This window comes from Ahaetulla prasina, chromosome 12 (genome assembly GCF_028640845.1).
Source record: "Ahaetulla prasina isolate Xishuangbanna chromosome 12, ASM2864084v1, whole genome shotgun sequence".
In the NCBI taxonomy this organism is placed as follows: domain Eukaryota; kingdom Metazoa; phylum Chordata; class Lepidosauria; order Squamata; family Colubridae; genus Ahaetulla; species Ahaetulla prasina.
The window spans coordinates 21,848,821-21,861,217 of NC_080550.1; the positions used below are offsets into that span (position 1 = coordinate 21,848,821).

Here is a 12,397-nt window from a genome sequence, read left to right on the forward strand (position 1 = left end):
TTCATTCTTGACCTCTGTTTCCCCCTTTTATTTCTTTAAAACAACTACATAATGACAACGGGGAACGATGGGATGATCACTGAATTAGTGCATCCTAGGTAAATAACATTTGTTTACATTTCTCCATCTCTCTCTGTGTCTTTCTGTACTGTAGTTTCTTACCTACCTTTTTTCGAAAGAAAACACCATTTGGGACGAGAAGTATGCTTCCGTGGATCCGCAAGATATGAATAATCCTTTATCCCATTACTGGATTTCTTCTTCCCATAATACGTAAGTTGCCAGTCTTTGATCTGACTGTATTTTGCGGTCATGATTTATGACTTGTTGCTTGTCTGTACACCGAAAAATTATGCACCGGAGACAAATTCCTTGTGTGTCCAATCACACTTGGCCAATAAAGAATTATATCTGTTCTATCTGCTCACTGTTGATAACATGGAAAGCTGCATTTCATTTTTGAATGCTTTACCTTTCCGCCTTAGATATCTCACTGGTGATCAACTTCGTAGCGAATCTTCCCCTGAAGCTTACATTAGATGTCTACGAATGGGATGTCGATGTATTGAGCGTGAGTAATCTCTTTCTCCCTTTTCATCCCATACGTAAAAAATTATTAATAAAGGAAAATATTTGTAGCTCAGGATTGACATGAAGAGGGCCTCTCAGACTTTAAATTACCATAATTTAAGGAAATTTAAATGTTTATGAGGGGTCCTTGGTGCTCTCTGAGCTTGCTTGTTTTCTTTCTTTCTTTCTTCTTACCCAAGTAACATCCTCAGTAATGCTGTATCAGGCAACACTGATGATGTTACCTAGTCTGGTAATGAAACATCTGCAAGAAAACAACCAAACTCAGAGAGAGCACCAAGGACCCCTCATAAAAATTTTCATGTTCTTAAATTATGGTAATAATCTAAAGTCTGAGGGATCCTTGGTCCTCTCTGGTTCTTTTCTTGCAGACGCTTCTTTACCCAAACTAGGTAACATCATCAGTGCTAGACTAGTTTGGGTAAATGAAAACTTCTGAAAGAAAACAAGCAAGCTCAAAGAACACCAAGGACCCTCATAAAAATTTATATTTTCTTAAATTATGGTAATTATGTAAAATCTGAGGGGTCCTTGGTCCTCTTTGAACTTGGTTCTTTTCTTGCAGATGTTTTATTATCCTACCTATGTTAACATAATCAGCACTGATGAGGTTACCTAGTTTACCTCATCTACAAGTAAATAACCAACCAGGGACCCCACATTTCGACCCTGAACTGCAAATATTCCTCTTTATTGGAATCTAAAATCTTTCAGAAGCAGTAATATTTTTAGAAGATCATTATAATCAAGTCTTTGTTTATTAAACTAATTCTACTTTCGATGCTGAAATGCGGCTGCAGTTTACCAAGGAAAGATAAAACAACGGATACTAGACTTACCAATTAAAATAAACAATTGCTATCCGTTCTTAGGAAATTTCCTGTTGAATTACTCCAGGCTTTATTGTTCACTGCAGCCACTGTAGTGAATACTTTTGCATTGCTTCTTCATCTTGTATATCAAGGAACTAACCCTGGAGTTTCTTGCTTTGATCAGTAAAACAAGTCTTACCGAAATAGTGGTTCAAAAAAGCAGTGGTTCAGGCACAGAAACTTGTAGTTCAAATCCAGATTTGCACTCTTGTGCTGCTGTTTTTTTTTATTATTATTCTTTTGTTCTTCAAATAAGAAATCCTTCTTCTAAAATGATCCGGCTGACACGAAGAAGCAGAAGAAAAATGATAAGACTTTCCTTTCCAGGATTCTTAGCTTTTACTTCTTTGATGCCCCAATAGTTGCATTGCCTTCCAAAATTAATAGCTGATAAGTATCTAATTTGTCACTCACACGTCTCATTTACTTATTGGGCAATTCAATATTTAACTTTGAGGTCCTTGGTGCTCTCTGAGCTTGGTAGTTTTATGGCACACATTTCATTACCCAACTAGGTAACGTCATCAGTGCTAATTTTACCTAGTTTGGGTAACAAAACATCTGCAAGAAAACCCATCAAGCTCAGAGAGCATTAAGCACCCCACAGTTCAACCCTAAGCTACAAACGTTCTCTTCTATCAATATTTAACTTTATATTTCCTGTGTTGGAATTAAGTATTTTACCTTCTATTGGCTGTATTAGTGGATTGCTGGGATGGTCCCGATGGAAAGCCCATTATCTACCACGGATGGACACGAACCACCAAAATTAAATTTGATGACGTCGTGCAGGCAATCAAAGACTATGCGTTTGTAGCATCTGAGTAAGTGCTGATTATTTTAAATTACCCACAGGGTAATGCTTTCCAGAATTTCCTGCTGCAAAAATAAATACAATATTTTGAATTCTACTACTCCCCTCTTTGTTCTTAAACTTTTCCAGCGTGTTTGGCATTCAAAACATTGTCTTACAGACTAGACGAAATTTCACAAAATTCTTCTATTTGCAGGATCCAGGGTGACCTCCTGGCTATTGTCAATCGCTTTAAGCAACACTTAATTATAATTAATTAATTAATTATAACATCTGTCCTATTGCTGTGCTATGGTGCCGTATTATGGTGATTTTATCATAGTTTTATTTTAATATTTTATCTTGTCTATTGTATTATCACAGTCTTTCTATCTCTATGTCTTTCTATGTGTGTGTCTTTGCAAATGCTTTATTTAAACTTATATTTGTATTCATATGTACAGTGGGCTTTATTAGTGTTGTGTATCTGTGGTGGCATGACCTCTGTAGTTGCCGTACACTAAATAAATGAATAAACTTACTTGTTTCGCAAGAAAAACTTTATTTGATTTCCTCAGTGCCATATTGGTATAAAGAGCACCAGTTCTGGGAATTCAGCTGCTCGTTGCCCACTGAAACACTCATGTGACTCACAATGGAAGATTAAATTTAATTGCAAATAGATAAGTGACCAATTATGAGCAGAATTTATTGGCTCTGTTAGTAAAGAACTGTCAAATGTGCAAGCAAAGCCCACCTACTCTATTCCTTAAATTTACATGTAACTGTAACGATGTGTGAGAATGACCTTGGAGAGATCAGAGAAAGAGATGCTGCTTGGGAACAGTTAGATAAGAAAATGCCTAGCCCACAGTTGCATAACAGGCAGAGAAAGAAATCCAGAAAGGAACTTCCTTATCTTACCAGGCTGTAAAAGAGACAGCAGGAAAATTTGTAGGTAGTTTCCCTTGATAACATGGAAAACGGCATTTCATTGTTGTATGCTTTGCAAGATTCTGTTGATATAGCCCGAAAATAAAGCAGAATTAGTTCAAATTCCGGAGCTCTTTCCAAGTGGATTAGCTATAGACTCAAGGTTTGCAGGGCTAGTTCTATAACGGCTATGTCAGGGTTCCAAGTAACAGCCCTTAGGAAACCAAAACTGCAAGGCAGGGTTCCTCAAAGTATAGATTTATTAGGCATGTCATAGTGGCACAGCTGGTGAAAACCTGAATCTGAAGTCCCCCGGGTTTTTCCCAACTGGTTCAAATCCAAAGTTCTTCCCCACATTGCACACTACCATCACATGCCCTAATCAGGTCTCTCTCCCCATCCCGGAGGCCTCCCATCCATGCTCCTCCAGGTGCTGGTGAGAGTGTCCTTGGTTCCCAGAAGAAAGAATGTTGTTTTGGCTACATATTCCCCTCAGCTATCTTTACTCCTTCCCTTTCTCACAGCTCCAGCCAGCCTCACTGTGGCAACCCTGAAGGCACTCAAAGATGGCTCCAGGGTTGACAGTCTAAATCAATGTTTCTCACTCTTGACAACTTAAAGATGGGTGGGCTTCAACTCCCAGAATTCTCCAGCCAGCCATGTTGGATGGGGAATTCTGGGAGTTGAAGTCCACCCATTTTAAACTTGCGAAGGCTGAGAAACGCTAGGCTAAACTCAGAGATGTTTTTTTTCCCAAAAGGCAACAGACTTTCTTGTGTTTTTTTTCTTTGAAAATGTTTTGATTTTGGCTTCTCACTTCTTGGGTGAGAAGCAAAATGTTTTCAAAATAAAACTAAGCAAGTCCAGTTGCCTGTTGGCCATGACCTGGATGATTGAGAATCTCCATAGATATTGGACTAAACTCTAGTCTACCACAGTCAGGGTTGAAATCCAGCAGGTTCTGAGAACAGATAGCGGAAATATTGAGCAGTTCGGAGAACTTGCAAATACCCCCTCTGGGTGACCCCAGAGTGGGGTGGGAATGGAGATTTTGTAATATCCTTCCCCCAGGAGTGGGGAGGGAATGGGGATTTTTTAAATTATTATTATTATTATTATTTATTAAATTTTTATACCGCCCTTCTCCCGAAGGACTCAGGGCGGTGTACAGCCAGAAATAAAATACAGAATGTACAGTTAAAAACGTATTAAAATATAGCAAAATTACGAAAACGGCTGATAATTAAAATTTAAATTTAAAATATTTAAAATATTAATAAAACCCCAATTTAAAATCAAACTATTATGCCAGTCCCGCTTGAATAAATAAGTATGTTTTTAGCTCACGACGGAAGGTCCGAAGATCAGGCACTTGACGTAGGCCAGGGGGAAGTTCATTCCAGAGCGTCGATGCTCCCACAGAGAAGGCCCTACTCCTGGGGGCCGCCAGCCGACACTGTTTGGCGGACGGCACCCTGAGGAGACCCTCTCTATGAGAGCGTACGGGTCGGTGGGAGGCATAGGGTAACAGCAGGCGGTCTTTTTTTGCAGTATCCTTCCTCTGGAGTGGGGAGGGAATGGGGATTTTGCAGTATCCTTTCCCTGGAGTGGGGAGGGAATGGGGATTTGCAGTATCCTTCCCCTGCCACGCCCACCAAGCCACGCCCACAGAACCGATAGTAAAAAAAATTGGATTCTACCACCCCTTATTACCCTCTTCATGAGTATTTCTCTCTTTTTCTTGAAGGTACCCAGTGATCTTGTCGATCGAAGAGCATTGCAGCGTGGAGCAGCAGCGTCACATAGCAAAGGTATTCCGGGAAGTGTTTGGAGACCAACTTCTAGCAAAGCCTGTGGAAGCCAGTGCTGATCAGCTCCCGTCCCCAACTCAGTTGAAAGGAAAGGTCATCATCAAGGTAAGTTTGATTGGGCAGTAAAAAAATTGGATTCTACCACCCCTTATTACCCTCTTCATGAGTATTTCTCTCTTTTTCTTGAAGGTACCCAGTGATCTTGTCGATCGAAGAGCATTGCAGCGTGGAGCAGCAGCGTCACATAGCAAAGGTATTCCGGGAAGTGTTTGGAGACCAACTTCTAGCAAAGCCTGTGGAAGCCAGTGCTGATCAGCTCCCGTCCCCAACTCAGTTGAAAGGAAAGGTCATCATCAAGGTAAGTTTGATTGGGCAGTAAAAAAAAATTATAATAAAATGGACGGATGCAGTTGTCTCCCTTTTGTCTTGCTCTCTCGAAAGGAGTGGAAGTGAACCCTATTTTTCAGAACTTTCTCCCTGGGTGATAGAAAGTATAAGATTTAGGAAATGCCCAGAGATGTTTTTTGGTTTTTTTTTAATTTCTCTTCTCCGGCTTTGGATTGGGGTACGGTGTCGGCTTTCTACAATTCACCCGTCTGTCCGTTCTTTCTTTTGAAAGTTTATTTAATTAAAAAATAACAAAGAGGAAAAGACAAGAACAGAAGAAAAGAGGGCAAAAAGGCAATGAGGAAAGATTATATAGAAGGGCTTTTTATACATTTATGGAGTTGTACAAAAGAGTTTCAACAAAGGATAACTATATTTCATTATAACTATCCATCTGTAAACTATGTATTTAAGTACAGGATGTTCTTGACTTACAACTGGTAGCTTAGTAAACTGTTTGATGTTAGAGTGGTCCCTGGTTGCTACACACACACACACACACACACACGCACACACACACACACGCACACACACACACACACAATTGCATTTGGGGTACTTGGCAATCAGCTCATCTTTTTGTCCATTTGCAGCATCCCACTGTCACCTGATCATGATTTTTGACATCTATATCTATATATCTGTATCTATAGCATCTATATCTATAGCATAGGGATGCACGCGGTGGCTCAGGGGCTAGGACGTTGAGCTTGTCGATCGAAAGGTCGGTAGCTCAGCGGTTCGAATCCCTAGTGCTGCCGTGTAATGGGGTGAGCTCCCGTTACTTGTCCCAGCTTCTGCCAACCTAGCAGTTTCGAAAGCACATAAAAATGCAAGTAGAAAAAATAGGGACCACCTTTGTTGGGACGGTAACAGCGTTCCGTGCGCCTTTGGCGTTGAGTCGTGCCGGCCACATGACCACGGAGATGTCTTTGGACAGCGCTGGCTCTTTGGCTTTGAAACGGAGATGAGCACTGCCCCCTAGAGTCAGCAATGACTAGCACGTATGTGCGAGGGGAACCTTTACCTTTTTATCTATTTATCTATCTATCTATCTATCTATCTATCTATCTATCTATCTATCTATCTATCTATCTATCTATCTATCTATCTATCTACACACACACACACATTAAAAGAACAATCCAAAGGGATCTAAATCACAGATTATCTTGTTTTCCGCTGGCTCTAATATATATAATTCGAGCAATATTTTCAAGGATCTGGGTACCGCATATACAAGACCTCTCATAGGAGTGGTGCGGTGGCCTAGAGGTGGGGCTCTCACCTCACAATCAGGAGGCTGTGAGTTCGATCCTAGGTATAGGCAGATATTTCTTTCTCTAGACACACTGAGAATATATCCACTGAACAAAACTCCGCATTGGCGGCAGGAAGGGCATCCGGCCACTAAAACACTGTGCTAGCTCCATTCAGTTGCCTAGACACCACCCTGTAAGGGATTATGGAGTCATTAAAAGAAGATGATGATATACAAGACCCCTCATGATATGCCAAACGGTGGAAGTGTCCCTGTTTGGCCACAGGAACTGTAGGATGGAGAGAGATGGTCCTGTAGTTTTTCAGGTCCTGAAACACAGACAGTTTTATAGATGACAAACTGAGCCATAAATTTGTTTGGCAGCCAGCTGGTGATCAGTGCAGCAGCAGCAGCTTTATTAAGCTATGGTAGATCTGTGCACAGAGGCGGGGCCGACATATCCACTTCTGTCTGCTTTTCCAGCAAGTGCATTATTTTTCAAACGTCGTGATAATTAATCTAATACTCATAGCACAGGGCTGGCATCCATCAGAAGCGGTACGCCTTAAATTTGCTACCGTTAAAATCCAGCTTTCATCCAGATCAGAATCAACCATTCAATTAGAACAATTTCATTCCTAACCAACGCCTACCGTAAAACAATTCATCTTGTGCTTAATAATTCTGAGCGGTGAAGCAGGTGTACATCTTGGCAGCCTTTTCTTTCTCGTGAACAAATCCTGGAAGTACAGAAAATTTCACTGGGAGTAGCAAAGGAAAGCGATTTTTGCATTTGTATGCTTCAAAGTCGAATTGTATTAAGCACTATTGTAATATTAAGCTTGAGTGCCAGAGATCCTCAACCATGGAAACTGAAAATTTCCGAAGCAAATAAACCATATACAATGGGGTCTTAGACAGAGACTTCGATCTTCAATACATCTGTGTAGGTTTCTTGAACAATTTAGATCCCCCCATGGTTAATTTCTGTGGTTAGGTAAAAGTTCCCCCGCACATGCGTGCTAGTCATTCCTGACTCTAGGGGACGGTGCTCATCTCAGTTTCTAAGCCGAAGAGCCAGCGCTGTCCTAAGACTTCTCCATGGTCATGTGGCCAACATGACTCAATGCCAAAGGTGCATGTAACGCTGTGACCTTCCCACCAAAGTGGTCCCTATTTTTCTACTTGCATTTTTTACATGCTTTCGAACTGCTAGGTTGGCAGAAGCTGGGACAAGTAACTGGAACTCACTCCGTTATGCGGCACTCGGGATTCGAACCGCTGAACTGCTGACCTTCTGATCAACAAGCTCAGTGTCTTAGCTACTGAGCCACTGCGTCCAAATTCTGTGGTTAGAATTAATCAGTTCGGTAGGATAGTAAAACCAATTTAAAACAGCTGTGGAGAAATACATATAAGGAAAGATAAAACCAATTTATTTAATATTGGAAACTTTACATATTCCAAAATAAAATGAGACCACAGTTAGTTCTTGGCTTATGACCCCAATGGAGCCCCAAATTTCCATGGCTAAGCAAGACAGTTGTTAAGTGAGTTTTGCCCCACTCTACGACCTTTCTTGCTACAGTTGTTAAGTGAATCACTACAGTTGTTAAGTTAGGAACACGGTTGTTAAGTGAATCTAAGCTTCTTCATTGACTTCACTTGTCAGAAGGTCGCATAAGGTGATCACATGACCTTGGGGACACAGCAACGGTCATAAGCATGAACTAGTTGCCAAGCAGCTGGATTTTGATCACGTGATCGTGAGGATGCTACAAAGGTGGCAGGTGTGGAAAAACGGTCATAAGTCACTTTTTCAGTTGCTTTTGTAACTTTGAATGATCCCTAAATGAATGTAAATGTAAGTCGGGACTACCTGTATGTCTCTGGGGATTTTCTGTAAACTCACTAAACTAAGACATTCCTGACTCAAAGTCAAGTGGCCTTCAATCTCAAAAGATGTTGGTGGCTTCATAGGGGAGCAAGTGATACCTTAAGAGCCAGTTTGTTGTGGTGATTTGAGGAGATCATGTCTTATGCATGAAGCTTCCTGGGTGACTTTTGTTGTTGTTAGTTGCGAAGTCGTGTCTGACCCATTGCGATTCCATGGACAACGTTCCTGCAGGTCTTCCTGTCCTCTACCATCCCCCGGAGTCCATTTAAGCTCATGCCACTGCTTCAGTGACTCCATCCAGCCACCTCATTCTCTGTCGTCCCCTTCTTCTTTTGCCCTCAATCTTCCCCAGCATTAGGCTCTTCTCCAGAGAGTTCTTCCTTCTCATTAGGTGGCCAAAGTATTTGAGTTTCATCTTCAGGATCTGGCCTTCTAAAGAGTAGTCAGGGTTGATCTCCTGTAGGACTGACTGGTTTGATCGCCTTGCAGTCCAAGGAACTCGCAGGAGTCTTCTCCAGCACCAGAGTTCAGAGGCCTCAATTCTTTGACGCTCAGCCTTTCTTATGGTCCAACTTTCACAACCATACATTGCAACTGGGAAAACTATAGCCTTGACTATATACACTTTTATTGACAGGGTGATATCTCTGCTTTTTAGTACGCTGTCTAGATTTGCCATAGCTTTCCTTTCCAGGAGCAAGCATCTTTTAATTTCTTGGCTGCAGTCCCCATCTGCGGTGATCTTGGAGCCCAGGAAAATAAAATCTGTCACTACTTCCATTTCTTCCCCATCTATTTGCCAGGAGGATGACTTTAGGCCAGTCCTTATCTCACAGCTCTGGGTGTCAACCCTGGAGGTTGGAACCCTGACACTGGGAAGAAAGCAAGGAAAAACCACTTCCCAAAAGTTGCCAGGAAAACATCAGGAATCCACCCATGTACTCACCAGAAGTCAAGACTAACCCAAATAAGATAGCACATTTGGTGTGCTGGTTAAAGGGACCAGGCTAGAAACAGGGATACCATGAGTTTTGGACCCACCTTAGACACAAAAACCAGTTGGGTGACATTGGGCCAGTTCTGTTCTCTCAATCCTAGAAAGAAAATGACGGCAGACCACATCCAAAAATTTAGCAAAGAAAAGTTGCCAAGGATCAAGAATTACCTCACCCACCCCTAGAGAAAGTGATATTTCATATCCGCATAACCCAAGATAGATAGTGTTTACACATTAAATCCTTAGTCCTTAAATTATGCTACAGATTGGGTCATCAAATAATGTCTTTCTTGGTCAACAGTGAAGGAGCAGCACAGATAATCAGAAGTTAGCCATTGTCACGGGAAAGTGAAGTGAGAAAGCAGTTGGACTTGGACTTGGAGCAGAAGACTCTTGATGAAACTCATGCTCTTTGAACAGGGCATTGTCTTCTTTAAGGGTGTTGTTTAAAGCAGAAACTGAAGGGGAAAGTCTTGGAGAACTCATCCAAGGTGTTCGTTTCTCATGATTGCTTTCTTCATTTACACCAGCATAAAAAACTGGGACCCAAAGGTGATGTCGATGTGAACACGGAAGATAAGAAAGAGGAAAAGAAGCAACAAGGGGAACTCTACATGTGGGACGCCATTGACCAGGTAACCAATGTTCCTACTTCTCCTGTTTGGCACAGAAGTTCCTTTGTAGTTGGCATTCATCATGGAGAAATGAGGAGGGAAAGAGACAGTGGTGGGTTTGCCCTGGTTTGCACGAACTGGTAGCAGCGGCGGCTGGAGGCTCCGCCCACCCACCCTGACGTCATCACAGATTGTCTGCGCATGCACAGAAGCGCTGCGGGTGTGGGTGCAGTCACACTTGCGAACCGGTAGCAAAAGTAAGTGGAACCCACCACTGGAAAGAGATATTTTGAGAAGAGTATTGTTATCTTTTTTCTGATTTGTTTTTTTTTTTGGTTTTTTTTTTGTTTTTTGTTTTGTTTTGTTTACATTTATATCCCGCCCTTCTCCGAAAACTCAGGGCGGCTTACAGTGTGTAAGGCAATAGTCTCATTCTATTTGTATATTTACAAAGTCAACTTATTGCCCCCCCAACAATCTGGGTCCTCATTTTACCTACCTTATAAAGGATGGAAGGCTGAGTCAACCTTGGACCTGGTGGGACTAGAACCTGCAGTAATTGCAGGCAGCTGTGTTTTAATAACAGGCTTCTTACAGCCTGAGCCACACCGCGGCCCTTGGGGGCAAACTTGTCTTTAAACCATTTTTGGCCTTGTAGAAATGGACTCGTCATTATTGTGCTGTAGCCAACGGAAAGCTGTCCTTCAGTGATGACATTGAACAGAATGCTGAAGAAGAACCATCGAAGGTATGTAAACTTGTAAACTTATGTATTTTACTTATTTATTTTTATTAAATTTACATGCCACCTGACACCCAGCAACCCTGGAAAATTTAAATCAAAATTAAATCAAAACTTAAACTTAAATCTAAAATTAAATAAAAATATTAAAATTATATCAAAAATTGAAATTAAATCAATCAAATTAAATCAAAGCTAGCCAGCAGCTACCCCACTGCTAAGGTGGGCGGTATTTCAACCAGCAGTGAAAATGTTTGGCAAACTATTAATCCTATCAAATCTGGCCAAGCTGTTTATGACTACAGGTAATCTTCCTATCAACGTTCTGACTGACAAACCCAACCAAGCAAGCACAATGGAGACGATCCAGTCTCTTAATGCAAAACTTTATTGAGTACATCCTTTCGGCATTGATTAAGGCAAAACCAGCTCAGGCTAATTCCTGCACAATCCCACATAATTAAAATATAGACTTATCCCTACCCCTATTAGTGCAGGGCATATTGTCCAATTGAGTGTCATTTTATTGTTATGAGAAAGTGTCTTTGGGTTTTCCAAACACCTGCTGAAGTGTCCTTGGCTCTCATGGTTTGTCTTCTTGGTGTCTGGAGTCTACATTCCGTTTTACCCTTCCCTCCACCCTACTTCCTTGGCAAGCTGAGATGCGATAATAGTTGCAACAGCATAAGCACTCTTTGAACTTGACACTTTGACTTACATTCATGTTACCATGGTTCAAAGTTACACTTCTCTTGGAAAAAGTAACTTCAAAGGTATGACCATCGCACCACCCCTGTAGTTAAATGATTGCAATTTGGGTGCTTGGCAACCCAGCCGGATCTCCTTAACTGTGTGATTCATTTAATGACCACAGTATAAAAAATGCTCATAAAATCCAATCCAGTCGTGTGATGCCTCACTTAACAACTGCATCATTTTATAACCAAAATTCTGGTCCCGGTTGTGGTTGTACATCAAGGACGAGCTGTACATAATCAGTTGTAAAGACAAATTGAAGAAGGATGAAATATTCTTCGTTATATTTTAGGAAGTGAAAAGCACGGAGCTACACTACGGTGAGAAATGGTTCCATGGGAAGATGGCGGAAGGGAGGACCACAGCCGAAAAGCTCCTGCAGGAATATTGTGCTGAAATGGGTGGCAAAGACGGGACCTTCTTGGTCAGGGAGAGTGAAGCCTACCCAAAAGATTACACCCTCTCATTCTGGTAAGGGCTAATTTGGAACGTGCTTTTCCTGTTTCGGCGCACGAATCAAGCTTTGTCACTTTGGGGAAGAAAGTACATTTGGGGGAAAAAATGTACTTGTCAGGGTTCCAAGAAATAATCCCATAGCAAACAAAACTCGGAGGCAGGTAGATTCCTCAAAGAATAGTTTTATTGGATATATCATATTGGCACAGTTCTGGTGAAAACCGACTCTGAAGGTCCCCGCGGTTTTCACCTAATTAAAAGTAAACATTTTTCCCCTTCCCCAGTTA

General features: G+C 41.4%; 1 protein-coding gene across 1 annotated transcript in view; it reads left to right on the plus strand.

The window, feature by feature from the left end:
• PLCG2 (phospholipase C gamma 2) overlaps positions 1 to 12,397 on the plus strand; it is a 116,284-nt gene that overhangs the window by 59,148 nt on the left and 44,739 nt on the right. Inside the window, exons 11-17 of the mRNA XM_058155470.1 lie at positions 155 to 273; positions 486 to 571; positions 2,167 to 2,287; positions 4,937 to 5,105; positions 10,073 to 10,177; positions 10,815 to 10,904; positions 11,947 to 12,125. Of these exons, the coding sequence (XP_058011453.1) occupies positions 155 to 273; positions 486 to 571; positions 2,167 to 2,287; positions 4,937 to 5,105; positions 10,073 to 10,177; positions 10,815 to 10,904; positions 11,947 to 12,125 (869 nt within the window). The remainder of the gene's footprint in view (positions 1 to 154; positions 274 to 485; positions 572 to 2,166; positions 2,288 to 4,936; positions 5,106 to 10,072; positions 10,178 to 10,814; positions 10,905 to 11,946; positions 12,126 to 12,397) is intronic.